The 24450-nt window shown below is 35.5% G+C and overlaps 5 protein-coding genes and 1 long non-coding RNA gene across 8 annotated transcripts in view; 4 read left to right on the top strand and 2 right to left on the bottom strand.

Annotated features, from left to right (window-relative positions):
- Positions 1–970, top strand: part of LOC100638100 (superoxide dismutase [Cu-Zn] 1-like) — a 9649-nt gene extending 8679 nt beyond the window's left edge. Inside the window, exons 3-4 of one of the 2 annotated variants that reach the window (XM_020000366.1) lie at positions 136–320; positions 749–970. In XM_020000366.1, the coding sequence (XP_019855925.1) occupies positions 136–320; positions 749–862 (299 nt within the window). In that variant the 3' untranslated portion in view covers positions 863–970. The remainder of the gene's footprint in view (positions 1–135; positions 321–748) is intronic. The other variant, XM_003388832.3, reaches the window with a different exon arrangement.
- A 175-nt stretch (positions 971–1145) lies between these two features.
- On the top strand, positions 1146–5552 carry LOC105313872 (uncharacterized). The gene is made up of 12 exons (XM_020000364.1): positions 1146–1333; positions 3150–3478; positions 3678–3752; positions 3801–3866; positions 3917–3958; positions 4010–4054; positions 4103–4165; positions 4215–4298; positions 4349–4456; positions 4513–4572; positions 4627–4719; positions 4772–5552. Exons 2-12 carry the CDS (start codon positions 3169–3171, stop codon positions 5401–5403), a joined length of 1578 nt encoding a protein of 525 aa, XP_019855923.1. The 5' UTR covers positions 1146–1333; positions 3150–3168; the 3' UTR covers positions 5404–5552.
- Positions 5553–5709: 157 nt separating this feature from the next.
- Positions 5710–11838, bottom strand: LOC100637972 (protein SCAF8-like). The gene is made up of 11 exons (XM_011407635.2): positions 11767–11838; positions 11628–11711; positions 11192–11236; positions 10966–11127; positions 10198–10677; positions 9227–9312; positions 8212–8628; positions 7293–7666; positions 6538–6638; positions 6350–6457; positions 5710–6026 (listed from the first exon to the last, which is right to left on the bottom strand). Exons 1-11 carry the CDS (start codon positions 11794–11796, stop codon positions 5820–5822), a joined length of 2094 nt encoding a protein of 697 aa, XP_011405937.2. The 5' UTR covers positions 11797–11838; the 3' UTR covers positions 5710–5819.
- Positions 11839–12413: 575 nt separating this feature from the next.
- LOC105313871 (uncharacterized) lies at positions 12414–20394 on the top strand. Of its 2 annotated transcripts, XM_020000367.1 has the most exons (9): positions 12414–13506; positions 13894–14274; positions 14914–15073; positions 15719–15793; positions 18372–18629; positions 19070–19171; positions 19615–19710; positions 19817–20001; positions 20197–20394. In XM_020000367.1, the coding sequence occupies exons 1-9, from the start codon at positions 12673–12675 to the stop codon at positions 20245–20247; spliced, it is 2142 nt and encodes a 713-aa protein (XP_019855926.1). In that variant the 5' UTR covers positions 12414–12672; the 3' UTR covers positions 20248–20394. The 2 variants fall into 2 exon arrangements, with proteins under 2 accessions (XP_019855926.1, XP_011405944.2); XM_011407642.2 differs by lacking the exon at positions 19615–19710.
- Positions 20395–20963: 569 nt separating this feature from the next.
- On the bottom strand, positions 20964–21360 carry LOC109584577 (uncharacterized). Its single transcript, XR_002186072.1, has 2 exons — positions 21261–21360; positions 20964–21209 (listed from the first exon to the last, which is right to left on the bottom strand). It is a non-coding gene; the product is annotated as an uncharacterized LOC109584577 (long non-coding RNA).
- Positions 21361–21417: 57 nt separating this feature from the next.
- On the top strand, positions 21418–23559 carry LOC109584575 (uncharacterized). The gene is made up of 10 exons (XM_020000360.1): positions 21418–21543; positions 21591–21902; positions 21977–22042; positions 22110–22397; positions 22448–22717; positions 22845–23042; positions 23088–23144; positions 23208–23306; positions 23381–23461; positions 23508–23559. The coding sequence occupies exons 1-10, from the start codon at positions 21426–21428 to the stop codon at positions 23546–23548; spliced, it is 1530 nt and encodes a 509-aa protein (XP_019855919.1). The 5' UTR covers positions 21418–21425; the 3' UTR covers positions 23549–23559.
- Positions 23560–24450: the final 891 nt, after the last annotated feature.

Genomic DNA, 24450 nt, shown 5'->3' with positions numbered 1-24450 from the left:
TTTTACATTCATCTAGTGTAGTTTATTGGGTGATGAGAATCTCTATGTTTGGGGGCGTGACTAGGAGGTGTGGCGATGAGGCGGAGCCCTTCAATATTTTACATTCATCTACATGTATTTATTATTATTTTCAAGGTTGTGTCAGTGCTGGCTCTCATTTCAACCCAGCTGGTAAGAATCATGGCGGACCCAGAGATGGCGAGAGACACGCTGGTGACCTTGGGAACATCACATCCACTGGAGGGGACACTAAAATTGAGTTGTACGATGATCAGATTCCACTGACTGGTCCTAACAGTATCATTGGACGATCAGTTGTGGTAAGATTAAGTACAGGGTGTTTGTACTTGTATACATATACCATAATTTTTCAGAAAATTTTTCACATCAAGTTTTGTATTTGTAATTTTTTTAAATGAATTTTCAGAGGGAGAGCAGTTATAAAGCTTTAAGTTTGTCAAATTTGGAGGGATTCATTGATACATGAAACCAGCTGTATGCTAACCTGGGCCATTAAGAATATCCTTCTCTTGTATTGAACTTAGAACGAAATTAGAACTATACATGGAACGATATTATTTAAAACAAATTTTTAGAATATATTTTGGTAGAAAATTTGAAATAATTATTTTCGAATTAGAGTCCTGAATATTTAGAGGAATTACGGTACATACTATAGTTATGGATTTTGTGTATACATGTACATGTATGATTAAATAATTATTTTTATTATTACATACACATGCAGGTACATGCTGATCCTGATGATCTTGGTAAAGATGGTCATCCTGACAGTCTGACTACTGGTCATGCTGGAGCTCGTCTGGCCTGTGGCGTGATTGGTAGCACCAAATTACAATAAACAACAACAACAAACAACAACTTTATTTAGTGATGTGAAACCTTTCCATTTATGTAGTGATTTTGCTGTTTAATTAAAGAAATGATTGTTACTTATAGAGATACATCATAAGCAATGAGCATAGTTAGTTAATATTAACATTAATGGCATAATTTATTAGCCTCACCCCCATATCAATAATCAACAACACTTCAGTGCTGATTTTGCATTTTATCTTGGTGTTTATATCTTAAGAAGTTTCCAGCAATAAATTGCTTAACTACTGACTGTATTTCTACATTATGATTTAGTTGTTGGTGTGTGTGAAGAAATAAGCAGTGATTGAGTCTTGTTCAATAGTTATTAACTTGAATTAATAACTAATTTTAATAAAAATGGCTACTGATCTTCAAAATAATGGTGGGGCAACTGCCCTACCTGCCCCTTAGGCAACGACGCCTATGAGAACTAGAAAGAATCAATAGATAAAGGGTAAGGTATATTATTAGTAACGCCGTAGCGTTAGTAAGTGGGATTCACCCCCAAACAAAATGGCTTCCAGTACAAGCCTTGCTATACCGGGAAAACGAGCTCCTATACTTACCAGACTTCTTAGAGGACCTCATCTTGACCAGAGGACTCCAATGGGTACCACTAGCGTGGCTTTAAACCTGGTCTAACCTGAAAGTGGAAAATCGGCAAGATGACCGCAGTTTTGTTCAGCCCATTTTTTTCGTCTTCATGTGTCAATCAAGTTTCCGCGTGTATCTCAATACTGGTTGGTGCTAGAAGGATAAGTCTTACATCATTCTACTCCAAAAGTCTATGCGCAGGTCCATGTCCCATCAGATCGTTCTCCAAAAAGAAAGAAGTGATACTATGACTGTTGGGTCAGTCAAAAACTTGTCTCATGCCGCCATTTTGTTAATTTAAAGAAGCATGTGCTCCAAAATTTGGGTGTGGTCGCGCATGCTCAGATCTCAGAACTGGGAAAAGCAATTAACTTTTTACCTTAGGGCTTAGGCTAGTTATGCTTGGAATCAATTGCAATACTTAGCGGAGGTTTCCAGCTAAGGGAAGGTATTAATCTTACATATTATTGTTACATCAAGTGTGTGATCAATTATTTTATTAAAAAAACACAAACAATATTAATTAATGTTATAATAATACAATCATAACAGTTATGAACTCAACAACAGGAATAGCTACAGGATTGCTGGGAAAGATGGGTATTCTCACTGCTTCTTGAACAAGAACTCATGTCAAGACTAGTATTAATTTCACTTGTCATCAGTGTAACAGATAGTCCTTCAGCATATCTATTGAATGCTAACTCAGTCTCGTAAATTCTGTAAAGTCACGACAAGAATACAGTATAACCTCGATTATCCGGACCCCTTTGTCCATCAGGTGGTCCGGATGGGTCCGGATAAGTGAAAAGTCTGGATAATTAAAATGACCTTTAAAGCCTTCATATGCTTACTCCAAAGAAAAGCTAGAGCCTTAATCAGCCATAAGGAGGCTAAATCCAAGCCTTGTTACTAGTAGAAAGCCATTAATCAGCAGCATTCCAGTGCTAAACAAGCTACTCCGTGTAGAAAGCAGCCATTTTATAATACCATATACTCTAATTAAGTGAATTTAAAGCACCACGTGGTCACTTCCGGTCATGATTTCAGAGTCCGGATAATCGAGGATCCGGATAATCGAGGTCTGGATAATCGAGGTTATACTGTAATAATAATGAAGAAAATTATTGTTTGTGTAAAATCGACTGGTATCGCAATGGAAACTGAAAAAATATTATAAATCATAAAAAAATCAACACAAACAAGAACATAAAAAATTTAAAAAAAACAAGGTTAAGCAGGATTCTAGAACAAATTCGTAAAAAAAGTAAGTAATGGAAACAAGGACGAACGACTAACGAAAATACGAAATGAAAATCCTACTCGTGATGCAAATTCTACTCTACATTGCAAAGTGATCCGTAATTCTTACATAATAACATTGAAAGTACAATGTAGAGTAGAATTTGCATCACGAGTAGGATTTTCATTTCATATTTTTGTTGGTCATTCGGAATCCTGCCTGTCCTTGTTTCCATTACTTTTTTACGAATTTGCTCTAGAATCCTACTTAATCTTGTTTTTTTTTAATTTTTTTATGTTCTTGGAATTAGGTAAACTAGTAAATAATTTTTGAGGTTATAGTAAAACAGTTATCATATTTTGGCCTAATTTCAGTACAAGAAAAAGTTTACATAGAATCATTTATTATATATACATTTTTGTTTTATGTTTAGTTGCCTTGTTTGAATTCAAATGGCCTGTAACAGAGATATCTCTTACGATGACTTTTTGAATCAGAAGCCACCAAAAGAAGAGCTAATTCAACACATTGATACAAAGAATCAATGGTTTATGTTTGGACTAATACTGGGATCTATGCTGGGACTGATAAAAGAGGATATAGATCAGCTACCAATGGGAAAGGCCTTAGCACTGCTTGAGCTATGGCTAAACACTCCTACTGCAAGCAGGAGGCAATTGCTAGAGGAATTGAGAAAGGATCCAGATAAACAGGATGTGGCTGATGATTACGATCAATATCTCACCAATATATTTGCAGATTGTTAGTATATACATTTTTGTAAATTGTAATCCTAATGCACACCCATTATACCTTACATGTGTTTTGTAGTGCCTGTAGACATACAAATGCACATACTCATCTTGCATGCATGCATGATGTAATGTGTATACATACTCATAATTATTTAGTAATGTCATTGTATGCTACATGTATGTACCAGGGATCATTTCTTATATAGGTGAACAATCAACTGAATTGGTTAAGGGCCATGCTGATCGCAAAAGTTTTGTATCAGGAAAAGAGGAACCCTCAAGTAAAAAATATGAAAAAGTTAGTCACTTTATTGCTGTATTGTGCATAGATGCTGAGGAAAGAATGAAGAATAAGATTGAGACTTTAGAAGCTACTCTCAAAGAGCAGGAAGATGGTAGGAATGATTCAATGTTGTTGATTTAATATATTATTGTGTGATTCAAGAGCTGCTAGTTGTTATTCAAAGAAAGGAAGAAGAGAAAATTGGTAAAAATAAAATAACAGATTACGAATTAAATGATGTACATGTGCATGTAGCTATCAAGGAAGAAATGCAGCTGGCCATCAAAGGGAAGGAAAATGGTAAGAAACATGTTCATTTTAAAAATTAATTCTGACTGAATATTGAAGAATTGAATTCTGAGATTCACGATTTGCAAGTTCGTATTAATAATAATGAAGAAAACATTGCTGGTTAGAACAGTTTTTATTAACGATATGAATATTAATACACTTATAATAGCCGCTAATAAGGAACTAGAATCTACTAAACAGGAATTAGCTAAGGAGAAGGAAAAGGTGGCTACTCTTGTTCAAGGAACCATTGGTAAATTTTTACATTTGAAAGAGATCTTTTACATTAATTGCTATATAAAGATCATGAAAGATTCAAAGAACTATCTGAAAGCCAACTACAAGAAATTAAAGTTGAGAATGAATCAGTGATTAAGACATTGCAAGAAAACCTGTCAACAGCAAATGAAGGTAATGATAATAAAAATGTATTATAAAATCATGCAATGACATAAATCATGATGTAGAATTATTATTCACAAAGCAACTGCTGTCTAATAAAGAAGAAGAACTGAAAGCACAAAGAGGTATATAACAAAATAAAATGAAAATGATTTTACAGAATAAACTGTTTATGACAGATTCTATGGATTTGCAGCAAAAGATGACAAAGAACATGCACCGTGAAATTGATGATTTGAGAGCTAAGCTTGCTAGCAAAGATCAGCACACAAGTAAGTCATTATTTTATACTTTCTTATTCATTAATGATGTTTGCTCTTATAGTTATAGTGATAGAATCGGGTAAATTCGAAGTTCGTCTTACCTCTTTGTCATCAGAGCAGTGTCCAAATCTCCTAACAAAGATAGAGGACAAACATCAACACGTTTATCTCAGTGATTCCTCTTCTGATGTTGCTCAGTTGCTGCTAGTGCCTTTGTTGCAGACAAAAAAAATCAGTAGTTTGTATATTCGCTCAACCCATTTGAAATGTGATTTTGTTAAGTCATTCTCATCTCAAATTTCAGATAACAACACAGTAGAGAGTTTGTACATCAATCAAAATTCCATTGATGATGATGGGGTCATTATCTTAGCTGAATCTCTAAAGAATAACAAGAAGCTTCAGCACCTATCACTTGAGTTCAATACTGGAATCACTTCAGTCAGCGTCCCATCACTTGCTGAGTTTATATGCATCAACTCCACATTGTCAGTTCTCAATGTCTCCAACACTAGCATTGATACTGAGGGAGTGCTGGAACTGGCCAAGTCTCTCAAGTCAAATGAAAGACTAGAAAAGATCGTAGTAGATGAGAAACACAAAGCAGTGTGCACTCCATTATTACTTGGTACTAGACTAGCCTACTCCTATCATTCAGTTCCCCACGAACAGTCAGGCACTGTCAAAAAATAATACTTTACCCCAGGTTTCCAAAGTCTATTTGTTTTATTTTTGTATTGTATCTCCAGATTTATCTTTCTCTTTGTCTGATTCCCTGACCCATCAATTATTAACATGTGATGTATATATGTATTGTATATATGTTATTATAATGAAAAAAATTTTTATTAAAAACACTTTTGTGAAATAAAATCAGCTGAGGATGATAAGAAGCATAGATCACATGTGGATACCTAATCTTATATCTCATTAATGTTGATTAGTGTACAGCATCACACGATGATGAGTGGCAAGATACTGTTGGGTATAATCGAACAGTTATTTTAGTATGAAACTATTGCAAACTTGGAAAAGTAGAAAAAACAATTAAAATACATTACTATTATTATTATTATTATTATTATTATCATACATTGTAATTGATGTTCTCAACTCTCCATTTCCACTTCAGCTATTTCTTCTTCCCGTAGCTGAGGTGGGAGTGTACTAGTATCAACCACGCCTCCATTACCCAGTCCTTCCACTTGTGACTTTGTCTTCACATTGTCCCATGATATGTTACTGATACCAGTGTTCACATCCCAACTCGGATCAAACTCTTTCCCTTTTGCACCACGTCCTGGGGCCCAAGCAACCTATCACGATAATATGATGAAATGATATGTTAGTTGCTCCATAATCGGAACGAAGTCTCTGGGACAAATTTTGTCAAAATTGAATGGGACAGAATTCTCCATTTTAAATTTTTTTCTGATACATTATACATGTTCTTACAATCATGCATGTTACGTACATGTAGAAAGTTTGAGCTGCAAGTTTGGATTTTTTTACAAATTATTGAAGTTTCTCAAACATCAGGCCAAAATCCTTGTACTATAGTACAGGGATTTTGGCCACTGTTACATTTTTCCCAGTTACATTCTCTGATGCATTTATTAACAATCTCTCTCTCTCGTACTTTGCATTTCTGTCCGAGGACTTTTATGTCTCTCAGTTGATCTACTACTTTAGCCGCAGCCTCACGAGTTTCCATGACAACATAGGCACACCCACGAGCAACAATAAACTAGAAGTACAGGAAGAGAATATTATAATAAGAATACAGGTTACATGTGTACATGTACATGTAAGTGCATGTAGACTAACATCAATTGAAGTTATTGCTCCGTATTTTTCTAACATTTTTGACAGCTGGTCTTTATCTACTCCTTTCATGATATGACCGATCCACACAGTCTTACTCTTAACTATAAATACACATGTAATATAATAACATACCTGTTGTATGAGAGGATTTTTATTACATTCATTATACTGTACATGTACATGTTCTTATGCTACATTAGAAGACATAATTTGTGAGTTATGGGAATTTTTTTAAAAGAGACAATTTTGAAAAGTACCCAAGGCTATAGCCCATGGCTTTTTCTAAAAAATGGCTCCAAAATCACCCCAAATTTTTATTACATTTTCTAATACATACTGATATCCTTATGCTGTATAGAACGTTTGAGCTGATTCTGACCAATATTTTTTGAGTTATGGCCATTTTTAAAAATTGGCCAATTTTTGAAAAGTACCCAAGGCTATATAGCCCATGGTTTTTTCTAAAAAATGGCTCCAAAATCAACCCAAATTTTTATTACATTTTCTGATACATATTGATGTCCTTATGTTGTGTAGAAAGTTTGAGCTGATTCTGATCAATATTTTTTGAGTTACAATGTATATGGCCTTTAGAAAAATCAGACAATTTTTGAAAAATACCCATAGGCTATACTATAGCCTATGGTTTTTTCTGAAAAAATGGCTCCAAAATCACAACTCAATTTTTACACGTACATAATACTACATAAGCATAAATTGAAATTAAAAAAATAAAATTAATGATGTACATGTACCTGTTACATAGCCGGCTTTAGTCGAAGATGAGGAGCGACGGCTTCTATGTGACCTATCACGAGAGGGGTAGTCCCTATCATCATCGTGGTAACGAGAGTCCCGTTCCCTCTGCCGTCCCTCCCTTTCCCGATAATGATAATCGTTGTCATGGGAACGGTCACGGTCCCTCTCGTCATCATGGTAACGAGACTGGTCCAATCTCCGCCCACGGTCATAATGACGTATTGGACTTCTCTCTCTGTGGTAGGGTCTGTCTGAAGGTGGGCTGGGGGCGTGGCCTCGTCTGGTGGGCGGAGACCGTGAATAATGATGAGGAATGGAGGGCAGTGGGGGGTGGTAGGATGGAGGAGCCCAATCTTTGTCTTCTCTCCAACTAATAAAAATTAATTAATAAATAATAACATGGGTCATGTATGTGTACAGTACATTTATAAATTAGAAAATTCTGTGTTTGGGACAAAATTGCAAATACACGTATATTAATTGCTATTTTTAATACCAACAAAATTGACCACATGCTAAAATACCAAAATTTACATGCATACATGTATACAGTACTTGCAATTAAAAGTTATTTTTGCAGTAGTGGGTATAGGTACATTAATGTCCATTTATTTTAAAGATTCTTACAAAGCTGAAGTAATCAAGTAAACTAGGATTTAGCTGCTTATTTAGTCATTAACAAAATTAGGCAAAAGGTTGCACTTGTAGGTACATGTACATGAATGGCAGGTTTTAACTATTTTGGTGAATTCATGGCTAGCATACGCATAATGACTGAAAGGTAAAATATGGCTAATATTAGTTTATCAATAACACATATACGTGTACATATTGTGTATGCTAATCTTATATATAATTATTATTTTACAAACTTTTATTAATTAATACTACATATACATGTATACAGGTCATTACTTTTGTTGCATTCTTGGGGGAGGAGGAGGGAGATGATGATAAGATGGTGGGAGGTGTGGCATGTGAGGAGGAGGAACCGGAGGAAAGTGAGAGGGAGGGAGAGGAGGAGGAGGAAGGTGAGGGGGAGGACGGAGTGAGGGAGAGTGATGAACGTCAGGAGCCAACCAATCAAAATCATGAGAGGAGGAAGGAGGAGGGGGAGGGGGAGGAGGAGGAGGGGAAGGAAGTGATGTAGTGTTTGTGGTAGATAACGGATTAATTAGTTGTGTGGGCGGGAGGGATTGAGGGGGCGGGAGAGATTGAGGGGGCGGAGAGGGTTGATGGAATCTTGAGACTCGTGGTGGTTTGATGTTTAACCCTTGTTCCATCTCTCGTTTGAATTGCTCCTCCAGCTGGTCAATAATGGCATAAGCATCACTAGAAATAGATATGCAATTGTTAGATCTACTGCACATGCAGGATTGATTCCAATCAAAATGGTAAATTACTCCAAAATTGGGCCAAAGTCCTTGTACTATAAGTACACGGTCTTGGGCCAAATTTTGCCAAAATTGAAAAGGTAAATTTTCTCCATTTTTATAATTTTTATTAATAAGGTTGCGTAAAAAAATTGAACTGATTCTAACCAAAATTGAATTTTTTATGAATTTCTAAAGTTGCTCAAAAATCGGGCCAAAGTCCCTATACTATAGTACATGTACATGGTGCAACTAATAATGGGAGATTCAAGGGCACCTTCAGGCTATATAAAAAGCTAAGTACCGTATAACGCTTTAATTTGGCAGAGTTTTATTTTGGCGATTGGTGGTTTGCAAGCAGAATCACCAATATTAAAACCGCCAATCATTAATGCGCATGCTCAGTAATGCACGTGTACACAAAAATCGCCAAATTAAAAACTGCCAATTACAAATTTACAGCAAAATCACCAAAATAAATGGTAGATAAAAAACTCTCCTAACTTCCTCTAGATCTAACAATATATTAAAAAGATGGTGACATGTCCATTAGTTACTTGTTGTCGTTGGATATCGAAGCAGGTGCTGGTAGTTTAGTGTCAGTATCTTCATCACTGCTGTAATCAAAATTATCAAGCAATGCCTGTAATGGAGGGAAGGAAGAGAGGCATAGGCACATGTACATGTATTGAGCACACACACAGTGAACATCAATGATCATACAATATGGTAGTATGGTACTGTTTCACTTTTCAATTAAGCTATTGTACATGTATCTTTTTGCCAAGCAAGCAATCATGTACCGTATTTCCTTAAATAAAAGCCCGGGCATCTATTTCCTAAAATGGTATTTGGACCTTGAAAAAATATATAAAAAAACTTAGGCCCTGAGTGAGGTTCGAACCTGTGACCTCATGCTTTTGACTTCTAGAACTTCAGGCATTATCCACTATACTACTAAGTCACTTCTAGGCTAGTGTTGCGTATTTATAGTTAAATTGTATTGCTACCCCGGCGTTTATTCGAATGTGGCTTCTATTTAAGGATTTACGGTATGTCTAATTATTGTAATTATATTAATTATGTGTAAACATAAAAGCACATCATAAAATATAATCATTTCATAGCTACATTGTACATGTAATTAATCCACTGCATGTAAATGTAAATGTATAGCTCACATGAAATACATTACAATAATCATCAATTATCATCATTAACATCAATCATCATACATTATAGTGATGCTTCACTTTTCAATTAAGCATATGTCTATGTATCTATATTGTACATGTATATTTTTGCCGATTTCAACTTTTACCACGCAATCATGTACATGTACATGTATTTCTAATTATTGTAATTATATTAATTATGCGTAAACATAATTATCTTTATCATAAATAAATCCTCATTATAATATTGATAATTATCAACACACGTACATGTAATTAATATACTACAAGTAAATGTACACAGCTCACACAGAATACATGTACATTACGATACTTATTTTCATGATCCCTACCTTACTAAACTCATTAGCCACCACGGATTGCTGACTCATCTTACTCTTCTCTCCAGTTCCCTTATCACCCCCTCCCCGGCCCCCAATATCTCCAGACCCCTTCATAACTTCCTGCTGCAGCGACTGTAAGTCCTGAAGCTGCTTTGCCTTATCAATGAGGGCCACTAACATCCCAGACTGCTCAGACCCAGTACTAGCAGAATTCAACAAGTTCTGTAACTGATCCTGTTGCTCACGAAGTACATCATCTATTTTATCCTGTGGTTGCACAGAAATATTATTATTAGTAGCAGAGTCGGTTTTTATTTTATTTTCTTTTTTGTCTGCTCCTCCATCAGCTAGGACTGGCTGGGTAGAGCTGGGTTGTTCCTGAGGACTGGAGGCTGGAGGGGGTTGGGCTTTATCAAGTAACGGCTGGAGGACTTCAGGAGGAAAGACACTGTTCTTCTGCCACAGGTTAAGGACACGGGTTACTTTTGGCTAAATAAAAATAAGAATAAAAATAATAAATATTCAATTTTGCTTGGTAAGAATTGCTAAATTTTGGTAATTGCCTGATTGGCGGGTTTTAATTTAGCAAATTGGGGACATAATTATGCCATTGAACATGCAAATAAAAGTTCAAAATGGTGGGTTTTTATTTCGCTCAATGGCTATTAAAAATGCCAAATTTTTATTCATAAAAATTTACCCCCATAAAAATTACCAGATATACGGTAGTACATGTTCATGTAATACATATATTAACAATACTATTAGATGCACTACCTTGTCATCTTCAGTACACTGATGAATGAGTGGCATTATCTTGTCCAGTCTCTTACCAAACCTTGGACCATAGACCTCCTTAGTCTCGTTAAACTGGTGTCTGGACTGACGGACTATAGAATCTATGACATAGAGTGCCGGGAGCTTGTAGGGAGCTGAGGACTGTGTGTGTGTGGGTGTGTGGATGAATGTCACATGATAGTCACATGGGGAGAATACTTCTTACCTTTGATATGAATTTTTCTACTATCATAACTACATGTTTATAATGCTAATGGAGAGAGAGAGAGAGAGAGAGAGAGGAGAGAGAGGAGAGAGAGGAGAGAGAGAGAGAGAGAGAGAGAGAGAGAGGAGAGAGAGAGAGAGAGAGAGAGAGAGAGGAGAGAGGGAGTGAGAATACAAGAGAAAAAAGAAAGGATAATAAACGTTATATCAAAGGGCTGTCACTTGTACTAATGTTTGTGATTGATATCTCACAGTGTATCCAGCCGTCTATGTTTTCTTTATCAACTGTACATGTACATGTATAACTATCTCTTTTAAATCATCAAATTACATGTACAGAAATTAGAAATCTTGATCGCCAAGTCACAAACATAGTACATGCCACAAAGTGACATCCCCTTAAATATTATTATTATTATTTATTAATAGATTCATACTTTAATTGCTTTCATTGCTAATTTAGTGACAGCACCAATTTTAGCTCTTGAAACTGGAAGCTTCGAATTATACAGTCCGTGTAACTAATAATAATAATACATAATATAACATAACAATACAAATACAGGCTCCTTTTACCTCTTCTTTGAATTCATCGACGACCTCCATTTTGTACAAGCACACGCCCTTTGGGCCAATAATGTAGCGCGGGGGATACCGCCACAACTTCCCGGGAAACAATACTGGGCATGCGCACCGGTAAAATGATTTAAATCCTCAAAAATTTCTGCTTTGTGATTGTTTGTAACACAAAACTATAAAGTAATAATCATGCAATTATTAAATATTATTAAACTAATTTTTCAAACTCTCATTAGCATCTTGCAGTAGCATCATTTAGTATCATCATAATTTGTAAAAGCTGCCAAAACCGGAGCCAAAACCCAAAACCTACTGATACAGTGATCAGTAATGAACTGAAACCTGTGATTCTTAAAAGAATAGTGGTCATTAAGAGATATTGCAATGTTAAGATTAAGGAATTAAGTATCAAATGTAGAATTATTAGTAGTACAATTGAAATAATATCAGTAATGTAGCAACTATTACTAAATCTGCTATTATGAATAACAAAGATATTTTTTATTAAAATTACAGACAGTGCAATGATATTTTGTGCTAAAATTTTATACTTTTGCTTTTGCAAAAGTGACGGGAAATGAATTGGCGGTGAAATTTCCCGGGGCTCTTCTCGACGCATGCGCAGATTGCAAGGACCTCAAGTGCGCATGCGCAGATCAATCTAAAGAAAGAGATCGCTCGTTCGAGGGGCGACGAAGAGAAACGAAAAGAAAAGAAACGAAACTCACCTCCCGATCGATCCTGTCGGCGGCGGACACGCGTATAGAAAAAGCTCCCAAACTCTTCATTCAGAGACAACACTCACTAGAACCTGTACAAGCACAGAGCTAAGCTATAGCTGAAATAGCCTATAGCTCAAATCCAGTCATTGGATATACGTGAAATTAATTATAAAGGTGAGGAATGGCGAATACCCTAAGCTCCACAAAGGAGCCGGCCTCAGGTGAAGGAAAGCAGGTCACATTCAACCCCAACCCAGTCACAATTCCTGCCGGTTCTGCAGCTAGTGCTACTGGCCGTGATAAAACCACCGATGCTTTAAGCAATGGTAGTACAGGAGCTGAACCACTGTCCTCCATTAAAGGAACGATACCTATCACTGATATGACCGACCCCACAAAAGTTAAAAACGTTCTCGTTAGTAGCGTTGTGCCGCTTCCAGTAGGCGGAGATCACACCTATGCTAAAACCACGCCCACAGGAGACGAAGGCGATGACTCAAGTTCTTCGTCTGACAGTAGCTCTGAGAGTGATACTGATACCGATCCCGAAAAACCGACTGATGATTCCGGCCCAGGTAGTGCAATTATCTCCACCAATGGCACCCCATTGACTGTCAATCCTCCTTCCGCTTTGATTTCGCCAGTCGACACACCCACAACGACCCCCAAGAAGAGAGGGCGCCCTCGTAAAAACGTGGCCACGCCTCAGTCTGTCCCACCACCAAAAAAGACGAAAGCTAACACTAAAAGTGGTGAACCTCCTCTTCGATCTATTTTAAAATTAGGGTCGTCGGCTCCAACCACACCTGTCTCAAAATCATCAGACTCTACTGCTTCAAATGCAAAGAAGAATATCAGGAGGCGTGGTCGGGGGTGTGGCAGTTGTGTTGGGTGTGTGAGGGAAGACTGTGGGAAGTGTCTTTACTGTCTTGATAAGCCAAAGTATGGAGGACCAGGGAGGAAGAAGCAGAGGTGTGCTTTGAGGAGCTGCTCTCAGTTTGTTAGTGTGGGGAAGGTAATTAGGAATTTGTGATTATTTATTTCTGGATGAGCAGATGAATTTGATGTTGATCTGCTTATGCTATGTAGAAAGTTTGAGCTGATACTGCCTAAAGTTTTTGAGCTATGAGCATTTTAAGTAGCAAATGTTTGGAAAAAGTAAAGACTATATTTCTTGCCAATTTTATTACATATTGATTTACTTATGCCATTTAGAAAGTTTGAGTTGATTCTGGTTAAAAGTTTTTTTGAGCTATGACTGTTTTAAAAATATACCAATTTCTGGAAAATACCCTGTATTATAGCCTATGCTTTTTGCTCCGAAACCACTCCCAGATTTTATTACATTTTTTGATACACATTGGTTTGTGTATAACCATCTCTCTCTCTTTCTCTCTTCAAGCGATTACCAGCTTGTTACATGAATAAAATGCCCGACACTCCAAAGACTGCTGCCATTCTTACAGTAGCACAGCACCTGGTAGCTGCAGCAGCTGCTAATAACGACAACCAGTCCATACCACTAGCTACTCCAATACAGGCATCTGAACCTTCGCCAGTTCAGCAAGAGACCCCAATCATCAAACTGACTGACGGTACCTTTATTGACAAGGCAGCTGGTATGGCACCTGATGGTGATAGCTTGGCTTCTTTAATACTGGCCAGTACTGATACTGTCCCTCTTAGCGGGTCTAGTTTGAGTAAGGTTCCTCCTGTATCTGATGAGACAGCTGGTCTTTCTTCATTTCTTGCTAGTACATCTACTCCGGCTAAAATGAAACCTGTAAGCTATTATTATTAGTACAGCGGGAAATTTTGGAGGGAGTTAAATTTGGTGAATTGCTAAGTTTTGGTGATTAGTGAATTTTAATTTGGCAAATTTGTAGCCACGTGCCATTGGCATGTGTATAATCACTCAAAATGGAGGATATTTATTTTTGCGATTGGCTATCAAAACACAAAATTAGCTCCCTCCAAAATTTTTCACTATATGGTATTTGAATAATGCAGATTTTTTGTATCTTTGTATAGCCATTTTGTGCTTATTTTAATTTATTTCCTTGTTTTCCAAATCATGAAATTTTAGCTCATAAAAGCCCCCCCCCCCTTTACAGGGCATTTTTGAGTCTATAGTGAGCTTTTAATTTTTACTACAAAAAATTAAAAAATAGTTAAATTGTGTCTATTGCTTAATTTGTTGCTACAAAAATGTATTTGATTGCTCATTGCAATTGTTAAATTGTATATCATCTCAAAGTTTACAATGTAAATGGTACACAACTCCACATTCATTAGTCCTTGCAGTTTCACTAAGTGTGTGATGTATTGAAATCTACTCTTGTGTTGCTATTGAAGAATATGTTCATTCATCTTTCAAATATATAGTTATCAATTAATGTGAACCACTCCCTCCCTCCCTCAGCTTGATCCTGATTCAATGAAGTGTGTTGTGTGTACTAGGGAGCGTAAAATCAAACTAGCTAAAACTGATAAGTTCTGTACTCTTCGCTGTATGAAGGCCTGGCTAGAGCAGAACCCTGGGAAGAACCCTGACACTGCCGAACCAGGAGAAACTAAAAACTGTAAGTATACAGTACAGTGCAATAGAAGGCTAAGTACATGCAGTACATGTAGCTACTCTACTGTTGCATACATGTAGGTAGTTCTCTCCTCCTTCGTTGCTCATGCACAAACCCACCACTAGTAGTAGTAGCACACGTGGTCAGTAGGCAGGACAGTAGCTCGATGGTAAATCACGCAAAGAGCCTCCTAAACAGGTTTCTAAAAGCAGCAGTAGAGATGAACTTGGAGAGCACAGACAGCCAAGAGAAGCATCCTCAAGTTCTTTGAGAGCTTTTTAGTGCTTGGGAGCTTGCTACTACAGAACTTGTGACTGGGTGGTACTGCAGTACTTCCTGGGGGTAGCACAGCGAAGAGTAACTAAGAATAGCGAAGTAAAATAATTATCTACGAACTACATACAAAGTCCTGTGTGCTACTTAGCTTTTTTGCCTTGTACTGTACAAGAGAGAAATACAGCACCATTTACATTTTTTTCAGCATTTAACATGTACATGTACATGTACATGTACATGTACATGTGTACAATGTATGTACATGTAGTGGGAATTAAATTTTGCGTTTCGGCTCACATGCATTTACATGTACAAGTACAAGTACGTAAATTTTAACTGAAATCAACTATTAATTATTCTATTTATTTCTAGTGTTGTGTATGCCTCCTACTACTGCCATTGCTGATCAACCAAGAGCAATCAAGAAATTACTGATTGACATGGCCCGTAAGTACATATACATACATGTACATGTATATATGCACATACAATATACATGTACACATGTATGCGTATATTGGCAACTGTGTATGGTATGAATCTTCATTTCAGTCCTTGGAAAATATAGCTACAAGTACATGTAAACATTCCAATTGAACCACATGTACAAGTACACGTGGTTTGTGATTCTCATGATTTTCACAAGATTGACCTTACAGAATTTTTTTGATTCACACCATTGCATTCATGCTATGTAGATTAAATTCCAACCACATTTCAGAACAAAAGTTACAAAATGTATTAATGCATGTTTATTTTGTAATATTGATTAGCTTGAATGTAGAACATCATGTACTTATTTTAGAGATAATGTTGTGTTCATTTCTGTCTATAACTTTATACCGTAATTCCTCTAAAAATCCGTCACATATTTTGTATTTGTAATTTTTAAAAACGAATTTCAAAACAAAGGCTACAGAATGTATGCATGAGGCTACAGAAATATGCAAAATTACATATTTGTAATTTTGTATTATATCAGATATTAGATTAACATGAATGTACAACAAGTATAGGTTATACACCGAGGTCGAGGTTTCTATGGGATTTATTGACCGAGGGACGCAGTCCCGAGGTCAATAAATGCCATAGAAACGAGACCAAGGTGTATAACCGTGTTCTACCATGCGTCCAATCAGATTAGATGCATTTCTTGTAGCTAGGATACACAAAAAGTATAAAAATCCTTACCATTAGCAACCAATTCATTTTAAGTCACGCACTAGAATGGAAAAGCAACTAGGTAGACATGCTCGTCTGTTCTCAAAAGATTTGACTAACACAGCCGCCATTAATTGATAGGCTGATAGCTCTGGAAACGCCTATCTCATCATTTTATGACTGCCCCGCCTACTTCATTAGTGCTATATACCATCTTGTTTCGCAACGGACAAGGATTTAAAGATGCACAACAGCACTGTGCGCCATGCACAACTAAAAAAGCAATATAATGGTAGAAAATATTCTGAATGACTGGTGCAAGGAAAGAATGAAAGATTTGGAGAAGCTCCAACCAGGCCACTCTTCTTAATGGAGAAATACTGTTTAAAATGTTTGCTGCAGCAACTGGGGAATCGATGGTTACAAACAAACCACTCACTTTGCGGCGTGACTGCTGCTACTAGACTATTTCAAGCTGGTGCTGATGAACAATTAATCATGAAAAGAACAGGTCACAGAAGCACGGATGGTGTACGAATTTATAAGCACATTTCAGATCACCAAAATGCCGGAAGATGTTTCCTCAATAATATTATTATTACAAACAAAAACAGCAGTAGCTAGTGACGATATCAGTACCAATTCACCTCATCCTCCAAAAGCACAAAACATATCTCTAGATGAAGACAGACACTTCAGCTTTAATAACTGCACAAACATACACATAACAATTCAAAAATAACATTACTATTATTGCTGTCATCATTTTTATTGCTAAAATTTCCCAAACTTTGGCAGAAGTATCTAAATAATTTCCCGGAGGTTTCTAAATATTTTCCCGGGGTATTATAAGTGATTTAGACACCTCATATAATGCAATCTGATTGGTCAATTCAAAACAAGCATGGTAGAACTTGTACTTACATGTATTTTAGAGATAATGTTAATTACTGTCTTGTGTTCATTTCTGTCTATAACTTAGCTTGTACTAGTCCTGTTGTAAAGATACCAATGGTCCAGTGCATTCCTCTCCTTTTGCCACTTCTATTGTGATACTTACCAAGAATCAGCTCTTATAGTGTTTTACATGTACTGTAGCTTATAGCCCAATGTAGGAAGTACTGCAGCCATACTGTTACAATACTTAAGGTATTGTGTTAATTATTGAGTGGAGTCTGTATAAGCACTACTTGGGGCTGTGCAAGTGAATGTGGAGAAATTTTTAAACTTTATTTTATTTTTTTCTGTGGTTATTATTATATTTATATATGTACATGTATTTACAGGCCTTCATCTAGGATTTTATACAAAGGGGGGGGGGCAGGATTAAAAATATTTCAAAGAAGGGGGTCACTAATATTTTCTATTGTGCATGCACAATGTGTGCTCACAACACTTATACACTGTACTGCTGGGGTGATGAAATTTTTCATGTTAATAAGTCAATTAAGGGGGCAAATGTCCCCCAAGGGGGTGAGTGCCCCCCTCCACCCCCCTAAATAAAGCCCTGATTTATGATAATGAATGGTTAATAATTATGTTCATTATTTACCCACTATTGTACTTTGGTGTAATCTTCTCAAAATATCCTCCACAGTATAACCATGCTTACTCATGTACATGTACTGTAGCTGGTAATTTACTAATTTTAAATGCTGAAATTTTGGTGAATTTTAATTTGATGAATTTGTATTCATAACGGCTCAAAATGTGCATGTAGTAACATGGTTTATTTTGATGAACGGCTTTCAAAAGCAGCCAAATTTCCCCCACAAAATTATAATAAGTTACATGTACGTGTGTAAATGTAATTAATACCTTTTTTACATGTACATGTATTATTTCTCTTCTCCCTCTCCTTCAGTACCTGGTGCTCAGCCGTTCTTTGCTTCCTCCTTATCCCCTCCTAAATCAGTAAATATCCCCCCGGGGGCTCCCCCAGCCGCTACTTCTACCAGTAGCATACTGACCAATGCTAGCATGTTGACTCCCATTGGCACTCCGTCTGGATCCTCAGTCGCTAGTCCAGCTGCTCCTACTGCCAGTGTGGGAGGAGTTAAGAGACAGCCACCGGCTGATGATACTAATCAATCAGTCAAGAAATACAAGGAGACATCACTCAGTAAGTAATACAGAAAGTTTGAGCTGATTTTTATCTAAATTATATTTTTCACAAATTTTTAAAGTTGCTCCGAAATCGGGTCAAAATCCCTGTACTATAGTACACGGAATTTTGCCAAAAATGTCAATAAAGAAATTCTTCATTTTTATTACATTTTCTGATGCAAATACATGTACTTATGTTGCGTAGAAAGTTTGAGCTGATTCCGATCAAAATTAGATTTTTTACAAATTTTTAAAGTTGCTCCGAAATTGGGTCAAAATCCCTGTACTGTAGTACATGGTCTAAGTCAAATTTCACCAGCATTGAAAAAGAGATAATTCTCCATTTTTATAACTTTTTCATATACTTGTTCTCATGTTGCGTAGAAAGTTTGAGTGGATTCCGATCAAAATTGGATTTTTTACAAATTTTTAATTATTTCAATTTTCCATTTTTAGCTCTCACTTCATCTACTAAGACTATACCCACCACTAGCGTTGCTAAGACAACGTCAATTAAAAGTGGAGCACCTGCCAGCAATAGAAGAAGAGGACCTAATGGTACGCATCAATTAATAATAATAATAATAATAATAATAATAATAATAATAATAATAATGCCAAGAGTACCTTTATACAGTTTCTATTAATAATAGTTGTGTGACATGTAGTGATAGCATTTTAAAATAAGAACAAAATCTTATATACCGTATAGCTAGAAAAATTTGGTAAATTGACCCTAAAAGAGGTTTGGAGGTTAAAATTTAGGGTAAATTTTAACTCTGTGCTTCCTTCTATGGAACCTGTCAAATTGGAGACTAAAATTTTGGCGAATTAATTTCTATTCACCAATTTCGCCTAATTTTTACTCCACCAAATTTTCTAGCGATACAATATAAATCATTAATGAAATTTTTAATGTATCATAGATTTTATGGTACATGTACTGTAGCATGTGAGTGATAGAAACAGCTGCTATTTAATTTTTTGCCTCCGTGTATTAGTGAAGGGGAGCAGAAAAAGAAAAAGTGATTTAACAGGGGCCAAAGCCAAAAAAAGAAATTCGAAAAATTATGAGAATAGAAAACTAATGAAAAAAGGTTTTTTATAGATAAAAATAGATTTAATAAAATTCTTTTTTCTCAAATCTCTCCTACCATATGTACATGTACATGTATTTTACTTGCCCCTCCCCTTCTCTCTCAGATCTACCAGTGGATGTCAGTAAGTGGTCCATTGGTGACGTTAAGAAGTTCTTTGAGTCTAAGCCGGACTGTCAGCCGGTCCTCTCACTGCTTGAAGATCAGGAGATTGATGGGCAGGCACTGCTACTACTGAGTCAGGACACCATGGTCAAGTGTTTGAATATTAAACTAGGACCAGCTTTAAAGGTACTTTCCAAGACACATACAGTACATGTACACTGGAACTATAGTGTGTGGGTGTATCAAAGGCACCGCCACAAGTTTATATAGTGAAGACCACAGCAGGGATAGTTAGAAGCCTTAGTTATCTACAATGTATAACATACATGTTTCTAATTTTGAATCATATTAACAATATCTCAACTCTCTCTCTTTCTATAGATAATGGCTCATGTTGATCAATTGAAGCAGCAACAGGCGACCCACACATAAACAATACATTTACATGTATCTTATCATCACACATACACATACGTACACTCATTATGATGTGAAGTACATTAGAGGATTTGATGCACTTTCATTATGTTACATGTACACTGTATGTCTTTAACATTAATACATATTATGGATATGGTACTATTTCTTTTCTTTTTGTTCTCTCTCTTTTGTCATTATTTTTTACTTCAAGTTCTTTTGAAAAAATAATAATAAATGTGAGAGATAAAAATTAAGGATTAATTTTATCATACCAATTTGAAGAAAACAATCAGAAATTCAGAATGTATATGTACCATGGTTTGAATTTTTGCATTATAAGTTTTGAATTATCCTCTGAAACAGACTCAACTAAGGCACAAATTTTCACGTTGCCATTCCTCAAGGCACTTTTATAAGCTTTATGTATTTCACTAAACTCCCCAGACTGGCAGACTCTGGAATAAAATATCAAGGCATGTCGATCTTCTAAGTTACTCAATTTCTACAGCCAAATTCCATCTCCGTTGCCTAATGTGGTCCTACTTTGAGGAATCTTTCAGCTCTGACAATCTATGTACATACCACTTCTGTTGCCCCTGTAGCAAGTGTATCACTTCACAAGTCAACTTTATGTATGGGTGTGGTGTTATAGTGTAAATTATAGCTTTATTTTATTTCTAGTACTCAGTATTAATTACTGATGTACCTTCAGTACTGTCAAATCCTGCTGCTCTCAATTTAATGTTCTACTGTATAATTAGTACTGTAAAGTCCTTTAATCATAATAATAATAATAGAATTTGTTATTACTGAGCCATCTGTCTCCAACGCTCTTCAATTTTGTCTGACCAGCAGCCTAGCTCTCCATATACTAGGCAACATGTTGCTAGCAACATTTGTGGTTACTTTGACTTGTAATCAACATCATGTTGCCAGAAATAGAAATCAGTTCTGTTTTTGAAACAAGTTGTTGCCTGGTGTATAAAGAGCTTAATGTCAACTGTAAATTGACCTATTAGGCTAACTTTAAGCTCTAAACCATCAGTGAATTGCAAGGAGTTGAGGTAAGAAGAAGATTACCGTCAGTGTTTTAGTAACATGCCCTCCAAGATAGCGGATAGCAACGGTTGCTATGTTTATTTGCACAAAATGGGTGTGTCTGCAATATTGCCAATCCACGCATTGACGCAATGTCACAGTTGAAATGCATTGCAATGAAGTTGTTGGTGTATTGTCCTATGATAAAGGTCCTCTTCTCTCTCCTCCTCCTCCTCCTGTCAGGTGATGTTGAACTCAACCCAGGACCTGGTAAAGATCATACTTTTAATACAGCATATTCCTTATTTGAACTGTAGGAACTCCAATGGAGATAGTAAGGAAGCATTCAGCTAACTTAGCCGCGGCAGTATCAGCTGATGTTGACAGAGTAGCAATTGCATTGTCTACTGATGGTTTATTAAAACTAAGTGATAGAGAATATGTAGTGACAGCAGTTGATGTATCTAGTTATAGCAGAGCATCTAGATTAATATGTTATGTCATGGATCAATTAGATCTAGTTGGTTCTCTTCTTGATCAGCAACAATATTTAGTAAAAGTATGTAATGTATTGACTCAGCAAGGTGGACCAATAAGAGCAATAGGAAATGTCATCATTAAAGAACTAGGTACAGTGTACCAGTATGTATTATACATGTATAAGTCAATTAATGTTAATGTCTTTGTTCCAAAATCTAATTAGGAGAATTAGAAGATATTCCTGCTGTTCAACCTCTTGCTCAAGATGAATCTAGTGTTGCCAGGGAAGGTAAATTATTTATAACTGCTGTAATGTTTTCACTGCTGCAAATGTCTACTGATTTATTATATTGTAGGCAAGAAACCCACTCATGCAGCATTCTTAAGGATATTTCATTCTTCTGCTCACCATTACATGCTAATAGGAACTGGATTAAATGTAGATGTGTCTGATTTGACACCAATACCAGGCCAAGCAATTAATTGTCTTATTAAAGTTAGCGAGAGGTGGTTTGATGCCAATAAAGATATCAGTTGGGAGAAATTGAAAAAACTTTGCAGCGATTATCCTGATGAACTTGGCAAAGCAAAAGCTAACCTAGACTTAGAAATTGAAGCTAACCTAGATAACACCATTGAACCAGGTATTTATTAATAGAAACAAATGAATTTAATGTGTTTTATTACTTTACAGATTATGCTTTATACATTGGTGACATATATTATGTACTTCGAACATTGAATGAAGCTAAATTCTCAGCGACTGCATGGATGGATCTTGGGTTGCAGTTAGAATTATCTATTCATATACTGAATCAGATTAAAGCTAATTATTATGAGCCACAAAAGTGTCTTATAGAATGTCTAGAAAAATGGCTTAAAGGATATGGTACAGCTACAGCAATGACTTCCTTATGTGATGCTCTTGACAAAATTGGTTATAGGACAGCAGCTGAGTATATTAGTGAGTTTTATGTAAAAATTATTTTTAAATATTTTTCTTTTATTTTTTACGCTATTGGAAACAAAAAATAGAGTGCCTAAAATTGAGTTCTATTTACAGTACATCATGTGTATAATACTTTGTGTAGGAAAAGACAAGCTATACCGTCTTAATCAATCATCAAAAAATCAGAAACAACCATCAAAAGATCAGAATCAAACATCATCACAAGATTGGACTCAGCCCTTAGAAGTTCAGAATCAAACACCTGAAAATCGGAATCAAACATCACAAGATTTTGATAGCATAAATAGCAATCGACTGCAAGAATCTCATGATGAGCGAAGTATTGAGTATAAAAGAGTATTGTAATTCCATTTTATATTAATAGTTGAACTAAACCCTAACACTGGTGAAATTGAAGAAACCACACAGAAATCCAAAAAAGGTTTGTAATATTATTTTTTGAACTTTTAATTTTATTTACTATTGTAATTTCTATTAACAATAGAAAAATGTCTAAGAATCTTCATTATTATTTCATTTGTAATTATAATCATGATGCTATTCATGGCATACTTGTTTCCAGATATACTTAAAGAAGTAATAGGTAAGTCAAAGTTTAACTTATAGCACTTAGTTTTTGCTCATATCCATTATTATTTTAATTCATTTTGCTTATAGAAACTATAATGTTTATTTTTAAGTTGGTGGCGTTGTTGTTCTTTGTGTTAATTGTATATTTGCTGTACCATTTTTTACCAGGTAAATTATTATTAAAAATGTTTATATAAATTTTATTATGCTATAGAAATTAAGACTTTATGGACTAAATCAGTAGGAACTTTATAATTCATGATAATTTTTTAATAATTATTTTTTATTGTCAACATATACATATGTATAATACAACCCATGCTAAAGATGTGACTTGCAACAGCTAGTAGGGCACATGGCAACTGATGGCAGGCAACAAACATAGAGACCTTGTGCTTGGCTCAGTGGCAATTCTTGGAATAAGTCTGTTTTTACTTCAAGGTCTTTTGAGTAAATGTTAATAAATATGTGAGAGATAAAATAATGATTAATTGAAGTTACTAAAAAAGAAAATACTAATATTTGATTGTAAATGCAAAAAATAGTTTTCATTCATTCTCTCCCTTTTCCCTCTCTTTAATGACCTTAAGTAAATAGTAAAGAGTATTATACTACTCAATGCATTAACAATTCATTTGTGACTTATTTTGGCTGAAAGACCTTCCACTAGATTGAGTTACAAGTACAGGGCTTTTTGCTAAATTTTTGAGCAATTTTATAATTAAAATTTAGGAAAAATTTATGTACATGACATATGACCACATCAAAGCACTTATACTGTCCTTCATCATACATACATGTGTATATACAAACATTATGATTTGAAGTATATTAGAGGATTTGATGCACTTGCATGCATTATGTTACATGTACACTGTATGTCTTTTTTTGTTCTCTTTCTTTGTCATTATTTTTTACTTCAAGTTCTTTTGAAACAATAATAATAAATGTGAGAGATACATTGTAAACCTTAATTCACACAAGAAACAAACAGAAACACTATTAGCTACTTGAAATTAATTTTGTACTTCTAATGTGACAAAGTATTAGTTTATTGTATTTAATATTCTTAATAATTATCATGGGCTCTGTCTGATGATAGGAATTCTTTCACTTCAGCCTTTACTCTTCCAAGTTGATCTGGATAATCTTCACAA

The sequence above is a fragment of the Amphimedon queenslandica genome, unplaced genomic scaffold (genome assembly GCF_000090795.2).
Source record: "Amphimedon queenslandica unplaced genomic scaffold, v1.1 AMPQUscaffold_13196, whole genome shotgun sequence".
NCBI lineage: Eukaryota > Metazoa > Porifera > Demospongiae > Haplosclerida > Niphatidae > Amphimedon > Amphimedon queenslandica.
This window is presented reverse-complemented; position numbering and strand designations above follow the sequence as displayed.